A 26153-nucleotide genomic window follows, 5' to 3' on the forward strand; every position below is an offset into this window, starting at 1 on the left:
ATCAGTTTGCGGAAGTCACCAAGCTGTGTGGTGCAGTTGACAAGCCTAAGGGAAGGGATGCCATTCAGAGGTACAAGGGCAAGCTTGAGTAGTGTGTCCATGTGAACAGTGTGAGGTTCAACAAGGCCAAGTGCAAGATCCTGCACTTGAGCTGGGGCAATCCCAAGCACAAATACAGGCTAGGGGATCAAGGGATTGAGAGCAGCCGTGCCAAGAAGGGAGTACTAGTAAATGAAAAGCTGGACATGACCCACCAGTATGCATTCACAGCCCAGAAAGCCAACCATATCCTAGGCTGCACTAAAAGAAGTATGGCCAGCAAGCGTAGGGAGGTGATGATTCTCCTTCTCTGCTCGGGTGAGACCCCACCTGGAGTACTGCATTCACCACTGTAGCCCCACAACATAAGAAGGACGTGGACCTGTTCGAGTGAGCCCAGAGGAGGGCCACAGAAATGATCAGAGGACTGACTATGAATTCAGGCTGAGAGAGTTGGGTTTGCTCAGCCTGGAGAAGAGAAGGCTCTGGGGACATCTTACTGTGGCCTTTCAATACTTAAAGGGGCTTATAAGAAAGATGGTGACAAAATCTTTAGTGATAAGACAAGAAGTAATGGTTTCAAACCAAAAGGGGGTAGATTTAGACTAGCAATAAGGAAGAATTTTTTTTACAATGATTGTGGTGAAACACTGGAACCAGATAGGTGGCAGATGCCAAATCCCTGGAAGTGTTCAAGGCCAGTTTGGACAGGAGATCTAGTTGAAGATGTCCCTGCTCACTGCAGTGAAGTTGGACTAAATGTCCTTTAAAGGACAATTCCAAACCAACTACTCTATGATTCTATGGTATCATAGTTTAAAATGGCTCAATAATCAAATCAGATGCTACATGAAAGGATTTTTTGAAATTAAATTACAGAGTTTGTTAAAAGTTCTTGAAGTGAATGAAGAAACAGAAACTAATTGAGATATTCTAAGTTCTTTCTCCTTGCAATTTTAGCTGTCTTGGGAAATTATTCATTGCACTGAAATGAATCACAGGCAGTACAGTACTGGATCCTGAGATATCCTTGCTCATAAAAGAAGCAGTAACAACAACAGTTACCTGAGCTATGTTTTGTTGCCAGCTATGCTGTACTTCTCTAGAGGGCTCTTGACTGCAAGACAGACTGAATTACCTAATGGACTTCTGCTGCTGAAAAAGTATTGGTCCAGAACAAATATAAATAAACAAAAATTACATTAAAAATGGTTCCTTTATGATTTTGAATTATCAGAAGTACTATTTTGAAACTTAAAGTTTAATATCAATACAAATATATATATATGATGAAGCTGATGAATCCCATTCTCAACATTTGCTAGGACAGTCAGATCAGAGAAAGATGTATTCCCTAACATAATAGAGAGTATCTTTGACAATAAAGGAAGTATTATGAAGGCAGTAGATTAAAATACTCTGGAAGTCTTGCATTAATATTTGCAACTTTAACAGGTTCCTTTGAAGTTTGTGGATAGATGCTTGAAGCATAGTCCAGGAGGCCATTTTGCATACTTCTTTATTCTGAAAGAGCAACTTTGTGATGAAGAAACATTCCAGCTCTCAGAATGCTGCTACCCCTGGCACCCCTGGGACCACTGTTATGTTTCTGCACATTTATTGTTTCTAGTTTATGCTCTGTGATGTAAAATCTTGCTCTGTTGACAGAGTCCAAAAGCTGTATGGAATGAGTGGTACAGGTCTGGGTACACAGGCAAGATCCCAGTTATGTATGCATATGTTTGGATTGTTTTTTTTCAAAGTATGGTTTAATTATACTACTATGCAAATTATGCATTTTGTTATTCATGGACCAGGGTTAATCCTGAACTATGCAACTCTCTGAATTAGGATACATAATGTAATGAGGACAGAGAATATTTAGACTAACAATTGAAGGGACATTTGAATAATAAATGGAGCTGTGACTAGCAAAAGTTCATTTCTAAACTGTTAATCTCATACACTGCCACACAGTAGTGATCCTGTAATCAGACAGAGACCAACATAAATTAATAATGTTATTGTAATCATGTGAAACAATAAAATATGCAAGATTTAGCCCAGAAGACTAATTATTTAGAAAAGGTACATAAAGATTATCAGATACATAAAGATTATCAGAATCTTTAGATACATAAAGATTATCAGAATCATCTGTGGTGATCCAAAAGGGAAAATATCTTGGCAGTATCACTGTTACCCACTGAGAACTGGTAGCCATTGCTCATACTGGGTATCCAGAAACAAAAGCCGCACCCTGGAACAGTCATTTTGTGTGAACCTTGTTTAAAACTTTGGTAGACAATGTGAATTTTAAGAATTAACTTTTTTCCATTTTACTTTGACAGCAAATTAATTACCTTGGGTTTTGAATTACATGAATATTTTTGGCTTTATATGAAAAGTTCCCATTTCTTATTGGAGAGAAGGAAGATAAAATCCTGTAAAATTAGGTGATTTAGGCATCTTTCTTCTTAGGCAAAATAAAATTAACAAGATCTTTCTTCCTTTGGTCAGTAGCTGAAACTCCATGAAGACATTATTTTGCAGAGGACACTGTTTGGCCCATTGTCCAAAAGACAGTATTCTAAATCAAAAAACAATTGCAGTGACGAATAGCTTAAACCACCCTGTTAATCAGTCTCTGCTTTTTAAGGTATTGATGATCTGGATTTCTTCCCTAGTGTGTATTTTGTACTCATGCTATACCTTCTCTTTTCTGAGTGGAAATCGGAGAACACAAACTTTAAAAAAGAATCTGAAACTGTCAGAAAAAAGGGACTCTTGTTTCATATCTTCACTGTTTGGAAAGTTAAATAACAATCTACATAACAAAAATTTCATAGCTGAATAGAATTAAACTTCTCTGCTCTAACTGAAATGCTCTTATGAAATTCATATTAAAAACAATAAGAAAGATATAGTTTCAAATTCTTATCATTATACAGTTAAAAAACATCCACAATTTTATTTATTGGCTGCTAACACTACCTGGACAGAGGGCAGTGTTATTGCAAACCCTTGATTCTCTTAAAGGGCCGCTGCAGTGTGTCCCGTAAGGTGATACACAAGTTCTGGTTCGCACCTGCGACCCTTGACCACAAGTAACTGAACACGTACTCCACTGGGCCCACTCTTCAACACCAGATTCACCTGTATCCAAGACAACAAACAAACATGAATATAGGCATAAGTATTAATAAGACTTTTTTTTTTTGTGAAACTCATTATCGTCTGCTCTTACAAATCAAAGAAGAAAAGTACCACACCAAAACAAAGATTTAAAAGTTCATGGACTAAAGCAGCTGTGAAAATGGGCAATGAATAGAAAATAAAGACACCTACAATGCTGCAGTCACATAATGCCTGTCAGAGAGAAACACTTTGATCACTTAGCATCATTTACAACTTTATGAGAACTACTATCCTTCAACACTTCAGAAACAGCACTGCCCTAAGGATCCTAAAAGAACATAGACAACTCTTTATATAACAGCAAAGGATTTGTCTTTGATATTTATACTTATCACTCTAGATGTAATGGAATTCTGGTTTTTGTTTTGTTTTGTTTCTTAAACCCTAACTTCTTATCTTTTCTCTCAAGGGAGTTATCTAGTTTCCTGACGAACAGAAGCACCTTGCTTACCAAATTTTGACCTGAACAGTGGAATGGAAAATTTGGTTTGATCATTTACTGCACAGATCTGCTCCACTTTAGACATACAGGTGTGCTAAACAATTTGGTGTGCTAGACCTTATGACTGCATATAGTTCATATCACCATTTTCAAAATTGTCAGATGTGGTTTATCAATACTGTACATTTGAATACCTTTTTTTTTTTTTTAATTGTTGAGAGATAGCACACTGTATTATTTCTATTTTATGAAAACAAGTAACATGTAAAGTCTTCTTCCATGGATGCTCAGGAAAGGATACTTGAATTTAGTTTCCATGAACATCTACAAATAAAATTCTGGAATTCCTTTCCCAAATGCCTTCATGTTCAGCAAACTGGATCCCTTGAGTATTCTCAGAAAGCAAATGCAAAAATCATGTGATGAACCTCACTGAACACTTTGAGTAAATAATTGTGGATTCTTATTTATGTTCTCCCATAAAAATCGGTATAAAATAGCATGCCAAAGGCTCTGTCAAGATTTTTAAACTTAAGTCCTTTTTGAAACAAATGTGATTTTCTGCTTTAAAATCAGTGGCATGATACAAACTTCAGTCTTGAATAGCTGCTTAAAATGTCAGTTATCTCAATATACCTCTGTTCTTCAAAAGCTTTGATACTGGTTGCAATCAAGTGAAAGTCTGCAAACCAAACTCTTTCAAGAGTGCAGAAAGTGAGATACTATTTCTTGAAATTGTTTTAGTAGAGAGCTTGAAACTTTCGCAAAATGCTTGTCTGTGAGAGTCCTCTCAGAAACAATTCTAAGGCTAGTCAAAGCTTAAAAAAAAGTGTGCTTCTTATTCAGTAAGAAGATAAAATGATTTATAATTAGCACAAAAATCCCCCTGCTTTTCACAATATTATACCAAATTCTTACAATTTCTATTGACAAGTATAAAATGATGATTTTTTTTGCATAAAAAAATTAACCGCTGATTTTTGTAGTAATTTTCTTTGTTAAGTGAAAAAAAAAAAAAAGGAGAAATTTAAACACTTATTATTGTTTTAATAATTTTTTCTGATATGAATTTAGTATTTTGATGAGGCTATTACCTGCCCTGGGTTCAGATTAGACAATATAATATGGTAAGTATAGCTAATATGTAGGAAGACATCAACAATTACATAATATGTACTATAAACTCCATGTGTATAGTAAAAATACTTGTATGGGTATAGAAACTTGTATGGGTACAGAAACTTGTACGGGTTTGGAAACTATGGGTTTCTAGGCTAATATCTTTTTGTCTTTTCCTACATGTTTGAAGTTTGAGTTTGCCTTCATTAAAATGGTTTAGATAAAAGGTCAAACAGCAGAAAAATTCAAAGCTATGTTTCTCAAGATGTTCCTCATTAGGTAAACCAGTCATATATACTCAGCGTAAATTGTCCACTAGTCAACACAGAAATGGTGACAGTGCACAGATAATAGAATACAGAAATGAAGTAATAAAAATTTTAGATTTCTGATATCTTAACGCTATAAAAAGTTGCCCTTAACCCCTGCAATATGATGAAAACCAGCAATGACATAATAAGTGTGATTATATTGAGTGAATTTTGAAATTAATTTTAAATATTAGAAGTTCTGAGCATATATGTACTGTCCATTAACAAAGATCAGAATCTAGCAATATACTTCAGCATATGTAAAGAAGGCTTAAACATTTACTGGAGCAAGATTCTCCACATTAACATGATGTATGATGCAAAAAGAGTGAAAACAGAGCAAATAAAGAGCAAATTCTTCTTACCAGCTCCTTTGCTTCCTTTTGCACAATGCATTCTGTTTTTTTTTTTTGTTAATATGTAATTTTTCAGAGTATTTTGTACTGTTGTCAATATGAAATTTTAATTTTAATTAATTTAATTAATTTGAAGGAAGGAAACACCTTCACTGACGTATTATACCATGGTTAACAATTTTTAATTAAAGCAAATAAAGACTTCATTATTTCCTACAATAAATCTTGACTGCCTAGGTAATCTGAAAATAAACCTTCTATTGCTTTATTTTGTATTTTTTCTTTTCTGAAATGAAATTTCAAAAGGGCTACTTTTTATTTTACTTCCAGATTTATGTTGAGAAGTCTTAAAATTTTATATCTATTTTACTAAATCTACAACCTCAACTTAACTATTGGCAAGCTACCAAGCCCTTATTCTCCGCTGCTGCTTTACATGTAAGAGGAAACATAACTTACTGTATTGAAGGCCTCATTGATGTGTGTAACACTTACCTGTATTATACTCTCTAAATCCCATAACACCTAAGAGAAGGATCAGCCCAAACATAAAAAATGACAAATACAGGGCAATAAATTATTCACATAAATGGTTCACTCACAAACAGGATAATGCATATTTTTCATGTCACATTTTTAAAGTCTTCCATTCCAGCAAAACTTAGTGGATTAAGTCCACTACTCTTAACAGTATTAAATGTTTCTCATATTTTTTTCCAGGACAATTCTCTGTTCCTATCCCTCTCTATTCCTATCTCTCTGCCTTTTTAAACCATGCAAACATTTTGCTGCACTTTTGCATCTGTTTTACTATTACACAAAATAAAATATTGAACAGGCGTAAAATATAAGAAACCTCATAAACAGTATCCATTCACTTTAAAGGCTATTAGAATTCTCAGTATGTGGGTAAATTCATGAGATAGATATGTTAGAAAAAAAACTTATGAATCAGTTTAAGATGGTATTGCAAAAAAATGAATGCATTAGAGGTGAAGAAAATATGCAATGATCACTACAAAGGAAAATCAAAATGAAGAAGAGATGAATATTAGTAAGTATGTCCAAAAAGAGCACAATATTACTTATAATGTGTTAAACCTACCGTATGGAAATTATAGATTTCCTCAAAGCTGGTCATGTAAATTTATATGCTCTGCTGATATATCTCACATGCTTTCAGAACAGGGCCTTGAAAACCAAGCCTGTATAATTTTGAACGTTCATCTCCCACTCCACACACACAATCTATCAGAAGGTGATGGTATAAGTGCTGCATTTATAATGCAGTTCTCTAACACCCATAATAGATGCATTGCAATGCATGACTAGAAACTATCAAATACAAGTTTTACATGATAACATGGAAGTTTCAGGGATTTGTATGAGGAAATAAAATAGATCATCTTTCTTATCTTTTGGAGTAATTGTATGAATTCAAGAACCAGCATAAAAGCGAAGGTGTTATTCTATGTAGTAAGCAACTAACATACTGAGCTAGGTATGTAAGTAGTAAGTTCTACTTGCCTAAACAAAAGCTGCATGGAGACCAAGAATATTCTAGGCTCCCTTCTTCCATTACATTTTCTTACAGTATTATCAACTGCGAGTTAGCCATAAAAGTAGTCCTATAAATTAATAGGAGAGAAACAGACTTTTCCCCCTTTAAATTCTTTACCAAACAGATCAACAGTGATTGGCTGTACACATATTTAGATTACTCAATATACTGATTTCTGCAATTCTGTTAAGTAAAGCACCCTAGTCAACATGCAACAGAAATAGAAGCAATTATAGCTCTTTTACTAAAGTGAATATAAACTGGAAGCATTATGTATGACTGATGCAGGCATATTTTCTAGGTTAGTAACTATGGAATACAGAGTAAGTTGTTTCAAATCCATACAATAATTATGGAGCACAAGATTTTCAGCGCAGTAACTTACTGGAATGGAGTGTGTAGGGAACCACTGAAGAGTTAGATTTTACCAACAGATTTTACCAATTTTACCAATCATTACTGATGGCAGCAGTTTTGGTGTATGAGAGCTTAATTTAACTCACCACTGAAATTTTATCATTGACCTCAAAGGCAGCTGTGGTAACTGTTGGTAAGCAGGCTTTGTTTGTTTAGTTTTATTTTAGCTTTAGGTTTGTAATATTATCTTGGTACCTCTATCTAAAGTAGATGAAGTTGCTCAAACAAAATTAGAAAATATGTTTTAGATGAAAACCTGTTAGATAATTTGCACATCCAATTAAAAATTACTTACAGCCAATTTAATTTAGCAATTATGAATCTGGAAACTAGAGAATAGAGTGTTGTGCTGGGCCAAAGATAGTAAATGCTGAATGTATGCACATTAAAGTCACCCTAGCAATTAATTTGATAAATGTCTAAAGGTGGGATTAGACCTCCGTCTATTTATAAAGAAATTCTGAAGCATGTTCTTAACATCTTTAAAAACAAAAGTTAGCATGTCACAGTAAGATGTCCTGTGTCTTCTACATATGATACTGCTTTTACTAATGAAGAAATTCATGCTTACACTAAATAATTCAGTATCTATATTCACAGTGCATGTTTTTTGTGTAATCTACCTAATTCTCAGCTACTTTATTTATGGACTTTAACTGGTGAAAAAATAAATAAAAAAATAAATGATTCAAAAAAATTATCAGCTTAGAAAACTGACAAATATGCAGCAAAAGATTATGGAAACATGCAGTGGTTTTGCTAAAATTAACAACAGTAAATAGAAAAATGTAACTGATGTATTACCAGTTTGTGCCATAAATTTAGCAGCATCAGCTTGTTCCTGAGGGACCCTTTTTTCATGAACAGATCGAGGTCGCTGACTTTTAATTGTATGATCTCCCATCATTCCAAATTCTAAAGACAGAATAAAGGTTTATGAAAGCTTGTGTGTAGACATTTCTCAAAAGTCAAATACTATCTCATGCAATATGTTCCTAAACATACCTGGAAGTTGCTGGCAAGAGTCAGGCAAGTGATCATGGCAGTTAACATCAACTTATCTTTGCTACACTCAGCTTTTAACACATACTTAAATTTATGTCTGCAGATTTTCAAACATGATTTTACTGCATGAACCAACATTAAGTGTAGTGACGCATACTATAAATTAACTGTATGACACAGGATAAAAACAATTATTAAAATGCAGACATTTTTATACCTATATTTTGTATAAGTGCAAACCACACAGAAAATGATCGTGACAGTGTCCGACATTGCTGTTCTATGGCAAAGCCTGTTGCTCTTCCAAAGGACTTCTATTTCTGCACGTCTTTCAGGCTAATGAAGCCTTCAATAGAGATAACAAGTCATCTTTCAGAATGGTGGCAAGGTGAAATAACAATTTAGGCAACAGCTTATATTTTTTTAGGCTGAATCCAGCAGAACAATGCTTGTGAACTGTTTTCTTTCTGAAACCTCTCAATTATGAAACCTATAGTTTTTATCTTGCCTTCAGCATATAAAAAGAAGCCCCTATGAATTGTAATAGGGAAATTACTTTAAAAAAAGACAAAATCAATGATATAAAGGCTCAGAGTGTGGGAGACAAGAGTACTTAATTTTTTTATCCTATCACTCCAGTCATTTTCCCTCTCTGATCCTTCACAAACTTCCTTGCCTCCTACCTCAGACTCCACTTCTTTCTGTGAAAAAATGTGCAGGGTCCTTAGCAGTTAAGGGGCGACTGTTGTGTCTTCAGCACTGCTCCTTCTGCTACTCCCAGGCACAGCTTGGTGCTAAATACTCAGGTTTTACTGGGACTCTAATTTAGGAATCGTGTGCTGGGAACCATGACTTAACATTAAAACTGCTTTAACTACAACCACATGAAGTTTCTGATGAGGCAGAAGGTGACTGAAGCACTAGGAATATAAACATCTTTCTGGTAAACATCTTTCTGCTAGAAAGTTACCTTGCAAACGGGAAATTCAAAATTCTCCCCAATTTGTAAAATCATGAAGATAATGAAACTTACCATCCTGCCTCAAAAGATGCAAAACAAGGTTTAAAGGCTACTAATAAATGTTATTTACTAATACATTGTTTTGATACATCATTAAACATTTTAATTTCTACTTTGAGTAAAAAAATAATAATAAAAGGTAAATATATTTGTAAGGGGTCAATCAGCAGAGAGAGGTTTTCTTCCTTTCCAGTAAATTAAGAATATATTTCTCCAAATTAGTGTTTCTTTTTTTGTAATATTCATTAATGGCACCACTTAAAATATAAATGTAATTATTCATTTGAGAATGGCAATGAAGTTTGCATTCTAAAGAGAATATTTGAAAATTTAATTAATAAAATATATTTTGAGAATTAATCAACATTTTTAATACATTCCAGAAATACATGTAAAAGATCATGAATATATATACATATATGTATGTGTATACATACATGTGTGTTACAAATTTTTATGAATATATTTTTACAAAATAGACCTTTTCTACAGCTCCTCAGATTTGAGATAGTTTTTTATTTTGTAGGAAATCTCTCACTATAATTGAAGTTTTACAATTAATTTTTTAATGCAAATTAAGATTAGAATGATACTTTCACAGTTTATGTAAACTGCAGTACAGATGAGCATTTAACCTAAATAACAGCATGGTGAAGGACAAGAGACTTCACGTAGCTTTTCCCTCAGAAATGCTGTGAAAGCAAAGCATATCTGCTCTGAGATTTCTGCCTGCACACTGCCTGCTTGTTAGGCAATTTAAAGGATATGGCACCATTCTCGCAAAAGACTTTAATCTGTTTTTTAAGTTACAAACACAGTGCAATAATGGGAGACCTTTGCTAGAGGAAGGCTTTCCAGAAGCATATAGGGAGATGGTGAATGTTCCAGTCCCAGTCCTGCAGCCTCCCAATCAGGGTGCAGGCACATGCAGTGTCCTGCAGGACAGAGGCCTCTGGTGAAGAGAAAAAGAAGTCTGGGAGATCAGTTTTTCAGGGCTGTGGTTTATACCCAGAGTAATTCCATTCACAACGATGGATTTACTCACAAATATCACCAAAGAAAATAAAATACAAGTCACTGATACAGGATCTAATCATGCCTTGACTTTTTCATTTTCCACAACACATTTTAAATTTTCACATTCAATTCACTTCAACTATTGCTGATGCTCTTTGAGATGCACTTTTCAACTAATCTCCCTTTAATATATTAAGCATTTATATAAATATATGTAAATATATAAGTTTATAGTAAAGATGTTCATAACAAAGATTAAAATATTTCTCTATAAGTTCTATCAAAAATTGGAACTGGACTTAGGGAGTGCTCTCATTTTCATATTCACTAAAGTATTTAACCAAATGCCTCACAAGAACAAAAGTGGTATCAGGAAATGCAGTGTACTGGCATGGGTGAGGACTTTAAGGACTCATTAAAATTCAGGCTTCATAAGAAAAATAAAATAAAGGTAAAGTAAATTTTCATAATGGAATCAGAAGTGTCCAGTTTCTGTGTATAAGCACAAACAGTGTTCTCAAAATTGTTTAATCTAAGAAATTCAACAGCAATGCATTTTTATGAAGCATTTTATAATAAAATATTTTACTTCAGTGACTGCCATAGTTTACAATAAATACTAAGCAGAATATAAGTTTCCTCCATTTTCATATCCTAGCTAAGAAATGCAGAAGATGAACCAATTATGCATTTGTTTTACCTCAATATTTCAGAGAGAAGTATTTAAATGCTTTCTGGGATGGGAAAGCAATTCAACCCAACTCAGACTAAACAGCACAGTAGTTTCAAGCACCTGTTTGTGTGGAAAAGGTGATAAGAACCATGTCACTCTAGACAGTATCTGGCGAGAGGTGTTCTGAAGTGTCAAGTCAGCATGATTCAAGACCTGATGTCTGGGATGTAACATTGCATGTTTGAATTGAGATTCTGAGGAAAAGAATTTTTTGCATTCTCATTCATCTTACTTATGTCTTGCTGAAAATAAGTTTTCTAACACAGAAAAGGGTTTTTTTGCAGATACCACTTCCTGAACAGGACTTTTTGGTGACGCCTGTCCTAATTTTCCCTTGGGTGAAAAAAATAGTCCTTCTCTGCTTTTACCTCAAACATTGGTATTAAATAAATTATTTCACTAAATAAAGAGGGGCAAGAAATCTTCTCAGCAGCAGACAGGTACACAGCCTGATCCAGAATTCACCAATGTGACTCTAAGTTAGGTCTGAAAACATGAAAAGGTCTCAATGCTTTTTGGTACATTTTTAAAGCTTAATCTACCTGCATGAGAATAAATTCAAAGAAATACCTGGATATGTAAACAACAAATAGCATTATAGGGAACCCTGAATGGGTCATTTTATCCAGACCATGATTTATATCAAATTATAACATATTCCAAACACTTGTGGTAGAAATCCAAGGTTTAGTAATCTGGTAGAAGAATTTATCCTGCTGCCAGCGGTCCTTTGGTGGCTATGGAAGTACAGTAGTTTCCTGCAATAGGACGCATATTCTTTCTCTCCTCAGCTGTACACAATGGATCAATACTTGAAATTGTTTTAGCAATGCATATATCTTAATATGGATGTCATTTATCATTTAATTTTACATATAACTCTGAAGCATGTAATATGTTCCATGCCTTCCAGTAGTGACAAAAAACCAACCAACAACCCGAACAATAATTTCTGAAATTCCAAAGTTTACAGTTGAGTATTATTTACAACAACTCTTATCTGTAGTCCCATTGGCTTTACCTTTATTTTTATGTTATATTATGGGAATTTTTATTCCTATTGAGTAACCTTTTTAGTTTTTAAAGGAGAAGCTAAAATCTTGCGGCCAATGTAGGTGTACATTTTTAGGAGAGAAGAGAGGTGCCATGTGCTCTCTGTTGGAACAAAGAAGAAAAAACATCTGTTAACAGGATAAAAATGCAAAGTAGGAAGACTGAGCAATACAAAAGAAAAACACTGGCTTTGCAAGGCTCTACTCACCAATGGCTAGTCTTTGCTTTTTGACAAGTAGATAATCATTAAAGTTAAGGTACATGTCAAACAGATTTTATGCGTAGGCTGTTTAATAATATTTGCAAGCTTGTTACATATATATCCTAGTCATCAGCTGACATTATAAACAATGTTGGTTTGGCTTTTATGACTATTTTTATGTCACATTTCATGGGAGCTTCACAGTGTAAATGTACTGATCTTGTTATAGGTGTACCATCTACTAAGAATTATGCTATTAATGGCACAGAACACACAGGTGTTCATAGAAAAGCCTCTTTCAGTGCAGTAGAATCACAGAATGGTTTGGGTTGGAAGGGACCTTAAAGATCATATAGTTGTCCCTCTTCCACAGGCAACAACACCTTCAACTAGACCAGGTTCTTCAAAGCCCCATCCAGCCTGGCCTTGAACACTGCCTGGGGTTGCGGGAGCCACAGCTTCTCTGGGCAACCTGCGCCAGTGTCTCACCACCCTCACAGGGAAGAACTTCTTCCTGATATCTAATCTAAATCTACCCTGTTTCAGTTTAAAGCCATTCACCCTTGTGCTATCACAACATGCCCTTGTATAAAGCCCCTTTCCAGCTTTCTTGTAGCACCCTTTAGGTACTGGAAGGCTGTTGTAAGGTCCCCCCGGAGCCTTCTCTTCTCCAGGCTGCACAAGCCCAACTATCAGCCAGCCAGTAGTTGGTGACAACACTGTGAATGACCTGTTCAGGTAAAAAAAGTGTTTTGAGGCCTTTAATGTTATTGCTTCAGGACATGTAAAATGTAAAGCAACCCCTGAGAGCTGCTGAGTGTCCTCAGCATGTACTGTACTGCCTGGAAGGTGAGATGGCAAGCAGTTCCCTGAAGGGTGATCAGAACCTCAAAAGCAAGAACAGGCAATCAATTCCCCAAAGTCACTGTCATTTTCTTCTCTCAGCCACCCACTCCTGAACTATAAACAGTCAAATGAGTGTTTTCAATTACTCTTGACTACGGAATGAATACTAAAGGCCTTGCAGCCAGAATGTGCATTAATGCAGACTGTCACGTACAGTAGCATGGCATCCTCTCTGTACAAACACGGAAATGTTTTGCTGAGAAATTATGCAAAATGCTGAAGTATGTCCAGGTGAAGGGGAAGGAAGGAGTGCATACAGGGACAGGAAGAAAGAAGGGGGCTATAGAAATATGTGAAGAACCAGTCTATTTAAACTAATTTACGGGCCGAGCTATTAACTGATTTCAATATATCTGATTAATTGCAGACTTCCAGGAGCTTCAAAATGTTTCCTGCCCATTTAATTTCTTTGTAGTCCATTCCATAGTTTCTCCCACAAAGATACTAGGGCAATATGCAGTAGTAGCAGCAGTACTTGGGGTTTCTCGTTACAGTTGCAGCTGGACAATACAATTTCTTCTGGTCACTAGATGGCAGAATGTGTGTTGACAGAAGCACAATTTTGCATTGACTGGAGAAGCCATGACTTTCCGTTTCTTTTTCACTATAAAAATTATCTCTCACATATATATATAAAATTCATTATACTCAAAGGATTGAGGGTGTTTTCTGGGTTTTGTTTTTTTCTTTTTGTTTGGTTTTCTTTAGGTCTTCTTTTGTAGGGATGGAGATCAAAAAAAAAGAAAAACAAAAACAACCGAAACAAACAAACAAACAAACAAACAAAATAACCAACATACCAAAACCAAAAACCCCAAACAAACAAAAAACCCCCAAATCACCCCAAAACAAACTGAAAAAATGCAAACCAAAAAAAAAAAAAACCAAACCTAAAAAACAAAATCAAACCTAAACCGAACAAAACATGAACTTCAGTTGTTTTCCCTTCACAGTAAACCCTGTGACAAAAAAAAAGATTAAAATCCCAGGAGCATTCCCTTGCCTGCCTGCAGCCCTGCTTCGCTGTAGCAGGGCACTCAGGTCCCACAAGGAAGCACTTGTCCTCCAATGCTTTGTTGGCAGGACACAGAGCTTCAGGGCATCAGTGAATATTAGCACTCTGCAACACATATTTAAGCTATGGCTTTCTATGGGAACCCCTTAAAATGGTATTTCCTCACCAGGGAGGCAAGTTGCCAAAATGGTAACATAGCTATTAGCTGAATTAGATTTCCATGGGAACCTCTCAGCAAATGTGGAAAACATTCTTAAAACAGTCTTTGCCTACTTCCTACGTAGATCCTGGTCCCATAAAAAGTCCTCTTTTGGCTCTACAAAGAGCTTTGACCATTTTCAAACTGAAGGGAATATTTTCTTTCACTACAGTGAATTAAGGTCTGAGCTGAGCTGTATTCATGAACACAGTGAGAAAGATATCCTATTACTCATGAAAACATGGAGAGGATTTTAATAGTAGTGGAAATATGAAAGGCAATAGTATTTGTACTTACAAAGTAATTTTTTTTATTAAAATACACTCTTGCTTTTTATCAAGAAAAAGATAGCTTAACATTTCTAGAAAATTAGATACAAGATTTCCTTTCTCTTGCAAACAGACATATCCTAATACATATACATATGCATTCTTTCATCTTTCAAAAAATTGGGGAAAACAATTATGTATTTAAACCATCAACATATTGTACATAGGTAATTAGTTTGTGTTTGTCTCTAGGGAGACCCATTTGCTTCTAGAAAATAATGTCGGATTAATACTACTGCTGCTAGTTTTAGTGACATAAGAAGTGAAATATTACTGAATTAAACTATAAATGATCACACAAATCCTGATGAGTTACACTTTCTTGTGGCAATAAAATCTGCTGTTCCTCTGTGTGTCTCTGCAGCGATTCCCTTGGCCAGCCATTATATTTGGTGGGATGTGAATCTGTTTATTTATGGTTACAGATTTGGTCAGTGAAGAATATCATAAAGATGCAAAATTTATTCATTTTGTCTGTGCACAGAATGTTGAAACTGTGCAAGCTCTATTACTTGCCTCCCTGAGTCTACTTGCTCATCATCTTACACCTACGCAGAAGAAAGTGAGCATGTGAATCTAGTGAAGTGGCCCATACCTGTTCAAAAAGAATGTAAAATATCACCACAGGAGGTAGTGTGTTTTCATATGTTCTTTGCAGAATTATAACTAAGCAAAGAGGAAAAGGAGGGGTGACTGAAAGCCCAAACTGCAGCTTTACCTATTTATATCTCTGCTAAATCTGACACATTTTGTCATTATCTTGGCCAGTATGCAGAAGATACTCTGTACTTCTTTTTATTTTTCCCATTTAAATACTTCCCTAGCAATCCATACCAAAATATTTCTATTCAAATAAAAATAATAAAACCAATAAAGAAAACCTATGTTATCGAGTTCAACACTAAAATCCTCTAAATTCAGCAGTATATTATTCTCCCATTAAAGAATGAAAACACATGGGATTACTTTTATTTATTTTTGGTTCTTTGTTTTGTTTTGTTTTTTTTTTCTTAAATGAAAGACATTTAATGCATTCTCTTGTACTGTTCTCATCATTTTAATGTTTCTGTTCTAATAACTTATTCATGTGTAGCCCTTAAATCATAGTATGATAATAACACACTGGTACCTTCATTGCTTTTTTTACATTTCATACTGTTTTACTTCTGCATTAGATATTTTTCTTTTGTCATATATTTAATTAATTGAATTATTGATATGGCTAGCCAGTGCAGTAATTATTTCAGAGTAGTAGCATTTTATATAAACAATCTCTTTTTACTGAACACCAGCAAGCTACCTAAATATTACACACAGGCTAGTATGTGCCTCTTTATTGCTCTATACATTTACAACTGAAGAGAAGATGACTGAGCATAAACTATAATTTTCTAAGCTATTGCTGAATTCAATAACTTCATTATCTTTATTTTCTGTTCGAGAAACACTATAAAGTAAGTAAAATTAACTCTGGAAAGCAGGATTCACAAGGACATCAAGACTATTTCCTTGCCCTGCAACTATTTAACGCATTCCTGCAGATGGTTTCTTTTCTAAATGATAGCAGTGTTCATTAAAATTAGAAATTAATTATCTATGAATTTATGACATGGAAATTTACATCTGTGAAAGATTTTGAAGCTGCATGAAGAGAAGGAACAAGAAAAAATATTTTAAATTACAGGTACTGTAAACTGTCCTCACCAAGCACAGTTAAACTTGTGAAGGGTTTTTTTTCAGTATGATAAAGCTTCCAGGTAAAGCTAAATGATATTGCATGCTTTAAAGAGCATTTTCTTGTCCTTTTTTAAGACTCTTGAATTGTTTCTATGAAAGAATAATAAAAAATGGAGGAAGTGTCACTGGATGTAAGTTTTGCACATTACATTTTTATCATTTGTGGCATCACAAAGCTGGCTGTTTGTATACAGATGAGGGAAGGAGGGAAGGATGGCCTTGGCTGCTGCAAGCTGGCCTGGTTCCACCCAGACAGGCCAAATTGTGTCAGCTGAGGCTGTGGACTAGAAGGTCTATTTGAAAACTACAGAGCTACTCTGAGCTAAGAGGTTTATATAACCTGTTTGCAAGGATATGTAGCCTTTGCTAACCGTCACTGGCACATTAATGATCATACACATGCAATTTCAAACATACTATTCCACGCAGTTCAGCCTGGGATATGTATGTATGACACAGCCCCTGATAAGCACAGCGTTGCAATGACTTCCAGAATGGACCCGGAACTCTTAAAAAGTCTCTTACAGTGACAAAGGGTCTCTCTCTGGACTCTTATGGTGACACCTATCATTTTAACAACTATGACTCATAAGTATTTCTTCTCTAGTCAACAAAATTAAATGGGAAAACATGAAATAAATGAAAGAAAACTCAGCGATTCAAAATTAGAAACTAAGACCAAATTTTCACAATAACTAAATCCATCCTTCAGAAATACATGTATAGGATTTTAATAGGAAAGCACATAAGGGATTTACCCAAAATCTATCAATGAAAATCACTTAGACCTAGATCCTTCAGGATTTTTTGAAAATCCATTAGATGCTTTCACTGGATTCAGTAAAAGCACACCTTTCTAGGTCTCTGAGATTCTCACTTCAGGGTCAGAATAAGCAATGTATTTAATGGTTTTAAGGACCCAAATAGCACACTGAGTGTTTTCATTCACTCTTACTTCATAATGCACACTTATAAAACATATCTGAGCTCATCTGCTAACACATCCTTCCTATCTCTGTGGCCCATGGTGTCAGACATGACCACATGGTTGGTTAAGTTGGCAGGTGTTGTCCATGCAATGTGTCTATAAAGGCAAATGAACTGCTCAACTGCAGAGCTGAGCTAAACAACGCATAATTTGTCAAGCACCTCTCAGGGAAGTTCACCCTGAAGCCTTCATTAAAGAACAGCAAGGGCAAGATTCCTCCACTATTTAATACCATATCAAATACCTTATGACAATATATAAAAAGTTATGGCATAAAAGTTGACCTAAGAACAGGCATTTTTGATGGGTATAATCTATCTGATCATAATGTACTAATATTAATGCAGTAAGAACAGCACGTTACTGGGCTGAGAAAATTAATCCATTAGAACTGGTGAGCTTCTAATGATTATGAAGCTCTACAGGTCTACAAAATACACAGAGCAGTCTGAGAGCTATCGGTATTTTTTTTTCAATATATATTTTTTAAAAAACTTTTAAAAAAGTTGTTCTGTAGCTGGGACAGAGATTTTTACTTGGTCATGGCAAAGTGCCTCCTTCTCCATTTCTCTGATTAAGTTATAAAGTAATACCAAACACAGTCTAGTCAACATGACATTGACACTGATTATTAGAGAGAACAATGGGGTTGACACTACTGAAGTGGTATCATTCTCAGAGGCAGAAGGACATACCTGTTTTTCATCAATAAGCATCAAAGAAACTGATTTTAATCTTTATTGTTTCTACATTCCAACATGATGTTAGGCACTTGAATCACTTTTAAAATTCTCATGTATCGCCTGCAAATATTACTGCAGCAATCTATACCTTTTGAACTCCAGAATGATTAATGGAATTATACTCTATGGAGAATAGTGGCTGCTTCCTCTACAGATGTCAATAATAAGGACCATTAAAAACATCTATTCCCTGATGGCTGCACAAGATACATCTCATGTAACTCATTTCAGCTTGTCAACTTAATACACGACGTGGTTATCTAAAATCTGTCTGTTCATCACGGTCCATCATTTGAAGAAATGATGCCAATAGTCAACATACACCAATGGAGATCTCAAGCAGTGATATTTTTCAGTGCAGGTGCTTAGTTCTGGACCTACAACTATAGAGTTCAGGATACTTGCTAAGCTGGGAATTCTGACTAATTTATGTAAATGCAATTTCAGAATGACCTATTGTTTGACATAGATAAACTCTTACCTTTCATGGAGAAGTCTGCAGTTAGTGCTGTTCTTAGTACAAACATAATTCCTCTTAACAACTGGAGACCTACAACTGGGATAAGTATTGTGGCTCTCTAAGAAAGGCTTAAGACTGGAATTCATTATGCTGCTCCTAACTATGAATCTTTTTTTGAATTCTCTGCAGAGCTGCTTGCACATCTGCCCACAGATATCCTATATATCTCTCCTATTGCCTCTACACTGCTGTTGACAAAGGGATGGAAAAGAACAGGTTTGCTGGGAGCTCAGTAAAACAGCTAAAAAAAATCTATACAGAGATACTTTCAAACAAAGAATCATATTTGCTTCAACTTATAGTTTTGCTTTGTGTGCTGGCTCTCTGACAATATTCTAATGATTTAGTTACCTGAAAGAAGTGTTCTCAAATTCAGCCTACTGTAAGCATGTATAATGGAATAGTTATGGTAAGGAAATCCTGAATCAATGAATTAAATAATTCTCACCAGAAACTTAATAGTATATATTTTGATTATCCAGCCAGGAATCAGAACTATAAAAGTAGTATGTCTGCTTACAGCTAGCTGATATGTATTGTGAGTTTTAAATAAAAGCAGTTAGTATTGAGGAATAGAGTGTTTGTGGGTGGAAATAATGATATTTTTTTTTTTTTTACTTTTATAACAGCTGAAGCACTGGGGAAAAATAGGCAGCTTTTGGGCACACAAGCTTTCAACTCTGAAGCAGAAACATCAAACTGCAAAGCAATGTGTTTTATTACTGCCATGTACAAACCTTGTCTTGCTCATGTACTTTGAATCCTATGGCCCCAGCACTACTACCACAATTTAAAAAATATAGGCATATTTCACATTCAGTTAAGGGGTTAACAGTTAACTCCAAAAATGGAATTATAAAATCAGAAAATTCAGAAAATATCACACTATATTGACCACAAAAGTTATACAGCCTGCATTATTTGCTTCAATCTAGTAATTAAGAGTATGTTAAGTAGCCTGAAAACCTAACGTTGAAGACTGCAAGGTACCACTTCTCAGAAGACAACAGAGAAAGAATCCTAGGTGTAGACTTAACACAGAAACTACTCATTCTGTATTGATCTTGTGGAATCATAGAATCGTGGAATCATAGAATCATAAAACAGTTAGGGTTGGAAAGGACCTGAAGATCATCTAGTTCCAACCCCCCTGCCATGGGCAGGGACACCTCACACTAAACTATGTCACCCAAGGCCTCATCCAACCTGGTGTTGAGCACTGCCAGGGATGGAGCATTCACAACCTCCCTGGGCAACCTATTCCAGTGTCTCACCACCCTAATAGGAAAGAATTTCCTCCTTAAATCCAATCTAAACTTCCCCTGTTTAAGTTTTAACCCGTTACCCCTTGTTTTATCACTACAGTCCCTAATGAAGAGTCCCTCCCCAGCATCCCTATAGGCCTCCTTCAGATACTGGAAGGCTGCTACGAGGTCTCCACGCAGCCTTCTCTTCTCCAGGCTGAACAGCCCCAACTTTCTCAGCCTATCTTCATACGGGAGGTGCTCCAGTCCCCTGATCATCCTCGTGGCCCTCCTCTGGACTTGTTCCAACAGTTCCATGTCCTTTTTATGTTGAGGACACCAGAACTACACACAATACTCCAGGTGAGGTCACATGAGAGCAGAGTAAAGGGGCAGGATCACCGCCTTCGACCTGCGGGTCATGCTCCTTTTGATGCAGCCCAGGATACAGTTGGATTTCTGGGCCGCAAGTGCACACTGAAGCCTGCTCATGTTCATTTTCTCATTGACCAACACCCCCAAGTCCTTCTCCGCAGGGCTGCTCTGAATCTCTTCTCTGCCCAACCTGTAGCTGTGCCTGGGATTGCTCTGGCCCAGGTGTAGGACCTTGCACTTGTCATGATTAAACTTCATAAGGCTGGCATCAGCCCACCTCACAAGCATGTCAAGGTCCCTCTGGATGGCATTCCTTCCCTCCAGCTTATCAACTGAACCACACAGCTTGGTGTCATTGGCAAACTTGCTGAGGGCGCACTCAATCCCACTGTCCATGTCAGCGACAAAGATGTTGAAAAAGACCGGTCCCAACACTGATCCCTGAGGGACACCACTCGTTACTGGTCTCCAGCTGGACATTTAGCCATTGACCACAACTCTTTGTGTGCAGCCATCCAGCCAGTTCTTTATCCACCAAGTGGTCCATCCATCAAATTGATGTCTCTCCAATTTAGAGATAAGGATGTCGTGCGGGACAGTGTCACTTTGCACAAATCCATGCAGATTACATCAACTGCTCTACCCCTGCTCATCAGTTCCATAGCCCCATCACAGAAGGCCACCAAATTGGTTAGGCAGGATTTCCCCTTAGTAAAGCCATGCTGGCTGTCACCAATCACCCTGTTGTTTTTCATGTGCCTTAGCATGCCTAATCTGCTCCAAGATTTTGCCAGGCACAGAGGTGAGACTGACTGGTTTGTAATTCCCAGGGCCATCCATTTTCCCCTTCTTGAAAATGGGGGTTATATTTCCCTTTTTCTAGTCGTCAGGAACTTCACCTGACTGCCATGATTTCTCAAATATGATGGCCAGTGGCTTAGCAACTTCATTCGCCAGCTCCTTCAGGACCTGCGGATGGATCTCATCAGGACCCATGGACTTGTGCACGTTCAGATTTTTAATTCTAACTGGGCCTTAGCTTTCCTAACCTGGTCCCTAGCTTCCCAGACAACATCCTTGTACTCTTCCCAGGCCGCCTCTCCTTGCTTCCACTTTTTATAAGCCTCTTTTTTCATTTGAATTTTCCTCAGGAGCTCCTTACACATCCAAAGAGGTCTCCTGGTCCTCCTGCTGCACTTCCTTCTAGCTGGGATGCAACACTCCTGAGCTTGTAGCAGGTGATCCTTGAATATCAACCCAGAGTCTTGGGCCCCTCTGCCCTCTAGGGCTTATATCCCATGGAACCTCACTAAGCAGGTTCCTGAAGAGACCAAAGTCTGCTCTTTTGAAGTCCAGGGCAGTGAGCTTGCTGCACGCTCTTCTCACTGTCCTGAGGATCTCAAATTCGACCATCTCATGATCACTGCATTCAAGGCTGCCCTGGAGAGTCACATTTCCAACAAGCCCTTCCCTGTTGGTGAGCATGAGGTCAAGCATGGCACCTCTCCTTGTCGGCTCCTCTATTACTTGCAGGAGGAAGTTGTCTTCCACACAATTGAGGAACCTCCTGGATTGCTTGTGCCAGGCCATACCGTCCTTCCAACAGATGTCAGGGTGGTTGAAGTCACCCATGAGAACAAGGGCCTCCGAGCGTGAGGCTTTTCCTATCTGTCTATAGAGTGCTTCATCTGCAGGTTCCTCTTGACCAGGTGATCTGTAACAGATCCCCACAGTAATGTCTCCCATAGCTGTTTTCCCTTTAACCCTGACCCATAAATTCTCTGTTAACTGCTCCCTGTCCCCGGACAGAGTTCCATACTCTCCAGCCTATCCCTAACATTAATAGCAACTCCCCCACCCCATCTGCCAGGCCTGTCTTTTCTAATGAGCCTGCAACCCTCCATTCCAACACTCCAGTCATAGGAGTCATCCCACCATGTTTCTGTGATGCCTTTTATATCATACCCTTGTAGATGTGCACGCATCTCTAATTACTCTTGTTTGTTCCCCATGCTACGGGCGTTTGTATAGAGGCATCTGAGTCGAGCCCCAAATGAAGCTTGGCTGGAGCAGCTAGAATATATCTACATTGCTCCGAGCATTTATTATATGTGCTGGGAACTGACTGGGTGTGTTGGGATGGAATGATGCCCCCCTCCCCCAACACATGTAGTTTAAAGCATCCTTGACCAGTCTGGCAAGCCTCCTACCAAAACCGCTCAGACCAGCTCCATCAGCACCCAGTAGACCTGGCCTACAAACTTGGGTCCCGTGTTCAAGACACCCAAGCCCCTGACTATGACACCACCCTTTTAACCATTTATTAACCTGGCCAATCCTCCTAGCTTTTTTTAGGTCCTTCCCTGTATCCTGGAGAATTGATGAAAAGACTACCTGAGCTCCAGAGCCCCTAACCACCTCTCCCAGGGCTCTGTAGTCCTTCTTTATGTTCCCCAGGCTACTACTATCTATATCCCTAGCACCCACATGTAATTTTAGATTTTTCAAGTATATATTTAAATTTAATTTTTTTTTAAATAAAAAAAAGATAATCTTTTTTTTTTATTAAAGAAAAAAGAAAAAAGGGTTACTTAAACTTGTTATTCATTTATATCTCAAAATAATTACAGTACTTCTAAAACCTATGATTTTAGAAACAACTTTCAGCGAGTAAGAATAAAGTTCTGTTTTCTAAAAGTCATTATTTGCTTGACATATAAGTAGTGAACGCCACCAAAATCTATTCAAAGAATCCTAGGTTTCAAAGGTAACATTTCATTAGTTTTAATGAAGGGTTTGAAAGTCCTTCAGCAATAGGTCTTCAAAGCCTGACTGAACCAAAGTGTGCTGTGCCAGGACTGACTCTGGGGCCCTGAGGTAGTTATATCGACAGTCAGAGCAGTTTATTTCCCAGGATAACTGCAGAACCCAATGATGCAAGACATGGTTATAAAAATGACCACATGCTAACATATGTAAAAAATCTCAAAAGGATAGTCTGGGTGCAGAAGATCTACCTCTGGGAAAAGGGCTTGGTGCCACATGGCAGCACATGTATAGAGTTTATGCCATAGAGCAGATGTTCCCATTTCTTATTTCCATGTAATTTATATTTGTAAAAAATCATTACAAGTTCCCAAAAGACATAAAGAAGCATTTTTCAATGTACCACATTCTGTCAAAAAATAAGTCATTAATGCTAATATATATACAACCCCCTATACTGGTAGTTACAGTTAGCACCTACTCATTTTGTGGTTTTAATACTTTTTTTAATATCATCACCTACAAGCAGTGATACTTTTACCTCCACCAGCGTAAATCAAAAGTCACGAAATAATGGAATAATGTGTATAACTGCTACGTGCGCAGAACTAGCTCCAGACGGATTAATTCCTGCGGTGCAAACAGCACACAGGACTGACAGACCTAGAATAAGTAATGACTTTCTAGCTCCTTTCTCTATGTTCTGTTAGACCATGTGTATTCTTAAGCATATCTACACAATTAAATCCTTTAGACTATAGGAACAATTACAGCTAGTTAAAGTGTGATTTCACTAAATCCTTATTCGTGATGAGGTCAGCTTGGATTTGCCTCTAAGTGGCATTCTTTTAAAGGTTAATAACAATGAATTATTCCTAATATAAAAAATGGGATAGTACAATAATCCAGGAGAAAAAGGTCCAGTTGGGAAAATATCTTTTGCTGTTATTGTTGCCCTCTGTCCATCACTGTTATTGGTGTGAAATGTTATGGTTGTATGCATAGGGTACATACTAACCTGAACTTAGGAATGTCAGCACTACAGTTTTCTCACATTCCTGTGGCAGGACCTGGGTAGTTTGCTAAAAAAAGCAAGAATTTATAAAAAATAGTAACACACTTGTGGAGAGAAAAAATATTGCATGAGATCACCGGACTGCTGGTGCTCTTCTGGACAAACAACTGTAGTGATCAATAAGTACAAATATTCTGAAAAAGAGGTGCTATTCAAAGTATACAAATTAGAGATGAATTGTTAAATAAGGTAATTCTTGCTAGCCCTAGAGATAGCTCTTTCTTTGCATGAGGAAAGACAAAATCCTTAGCTGGTATTTATACTTGAAACAAATTTTGAGTCCCACACCAAATTCACAAAATGGTTGTAGATCCAGAATAGGACTAATAGTTGGAGAGGTGCAATATTTCTTTGGCCATTTAGCTCCCTAACTCTGGGAGTCAAAACACAGCTTATGGAGTCTAAATAAAAAGACTTAAAAATTGAGGATCTGGGGAGTTTCTGACCAAGCTGTAAAGAACCTGCATAAACAACACTACTTCCAGGAAGAAATATTTGGGAGGGAATTTCTTCCTTTCATGGCCTCTGCAAGGATTAGATCCTCTCATATGTCTTTGAAAACTCACAAAGTTACTTTAGGACACAGAATTTGGAGTAGCAGAAAGGAGACTGCTGCAGGCTCTAGGGCATCAGGAAAAGCAGGAGTCCTATGATTCTTAACTGAATAATGTCTAAAGAAGAATGGCAGCCCAGCAGAAAAATTGAGAAAAAAAAAAAAAGAAAAGAGAAAAAAAAGATAACAAAAGCACATCTCTGCAGAAGGAAAGAAATCACATATGCATTCCTGCTCGATCAGAGTCAGTCTGGATCTGCTCACTGGAGGAGGACTCTATAGGGTTGAGGAAGGCAGAGGAAAATTTAAACATCAGGGCTTCTGTTTCCATTAGTTGTTTCTGAACTTAATTCAGAGCATCCTCAGGGTATATAATCTGAGGTACTGTTTTTCAGCTGCTCTGTTTTTAACCAAAGTTAGTATATTTTATATACATACATACAATTTTATTTATATCACTATTTACTATTGCCTCTAAGCTACATAACTGTTATTAAAAGAAAAATGTCATGAACAGTTGCAAGTGATTATATTGGTTCACTGTAACAATAGGTAGCAAATGAACAGGGAAATATTAAACCTAATTCAGGACTGACTGTACTGATTACAGTGGGGAGTAGCTGATATTTTTTTATATCAAGAACTTCACAAAATAGCTGTTTCAAAGCTAGATACACTGATTAATCTGAATTACAAGTTTCAGTCAAAAAAGAAGAAAGAAGAAAGCAAGAAGAATAGCATTTTGTAAACTTGAAATAGCTTACTTTATTTGAATTATAGCTATAGTTTGAATTTGAATTCTAATTAGAAAAATAACATTGAAAAATAAAAAAAAGCACTTTCTGAGTTACACATTTGATTCAGCCCTAAATATTTTTTGTCTGTCTCATGAAGCAAAGAATCAGTTATTCTAGAAACTTTATCAGTGAATTAATTTTGAAAATGGAAATTAATTAAACAATTGCATCTACTCAAGTGCACTAATTTTATATTAAAACTTCCTTCCTTTACATTAAAAATTACTTCTTACATTAGGCTTCCTCATTAAAAAAAAATAACAGCAACTTTACTTTGTGAAAAAAGAAATTAAAGAATAATAGTTACATAAAATGTAATCCAAGAAACATAATTATATTGAGCACATATGAGGATAAAATGTTAAAGGCAGTAACAAAACAATAAGAGACTCCAAACCCTGTTCACCCCTTTCTCATAAGGCTGTTAAGAAA

General features: G+C 36.5%; 1 protein-coding gene across 8 annotated transcripts in view; it reads right to left on the bottom strand.

Moving 5' to 3' along the window:
- Window positions 1-26153, bottom strand: part of ADGRB3 (adhesion G protein-coupled receptor B3) — a 468139-nt gene that overhangs the window by 272332 nt on the left and 169654 nt on the right. For 4 of the 8 annotated variants that reach the window (XM_057418851.1, XM_057418856.1, XM_057418849.1 and 1 more), the window contains exons 3-5: window positions 8248-8358; window positions 5961-5990; window positions 3034-3195 (exon numbers count right to left, since the gene is read on the bottom strand). In XM_057418851.1, coding sequence (XP_057274834.1) covers window positions 3034-3195; window positions 5961-5990; window positions 8248-8358 — 303 coding nt within the window. Of the gene's footprint in view, window positions 1-3033; window positions 3196-5960; window positions 5991-8247; window positions 8359-12240; window positions 12259-26153 lie in introns of those variants that run through there. The other 4 variants (XM_057418850.1, XM_057418855.1, XM_057418857.1 and 1 more) reach the window with 3 other exon arrangements.

This window comes from Pezoporus wallicus, unplaced genomic scaffold (genome assembly GCF_028554395.1).
Source record: "Pezoporus wallicus isolate ANWC-B61680 ecotype Strahan unplaced genomic scaffold, APGP_CSIRO_Pwel_v1 contig_4901, whole genome shotgun sequence".
NCBI lineage: Eukaryota > Metazoa > Chordata > Aves > Psittaciformes > Psittacidae > Pezoporus > Pezoporus wallicus.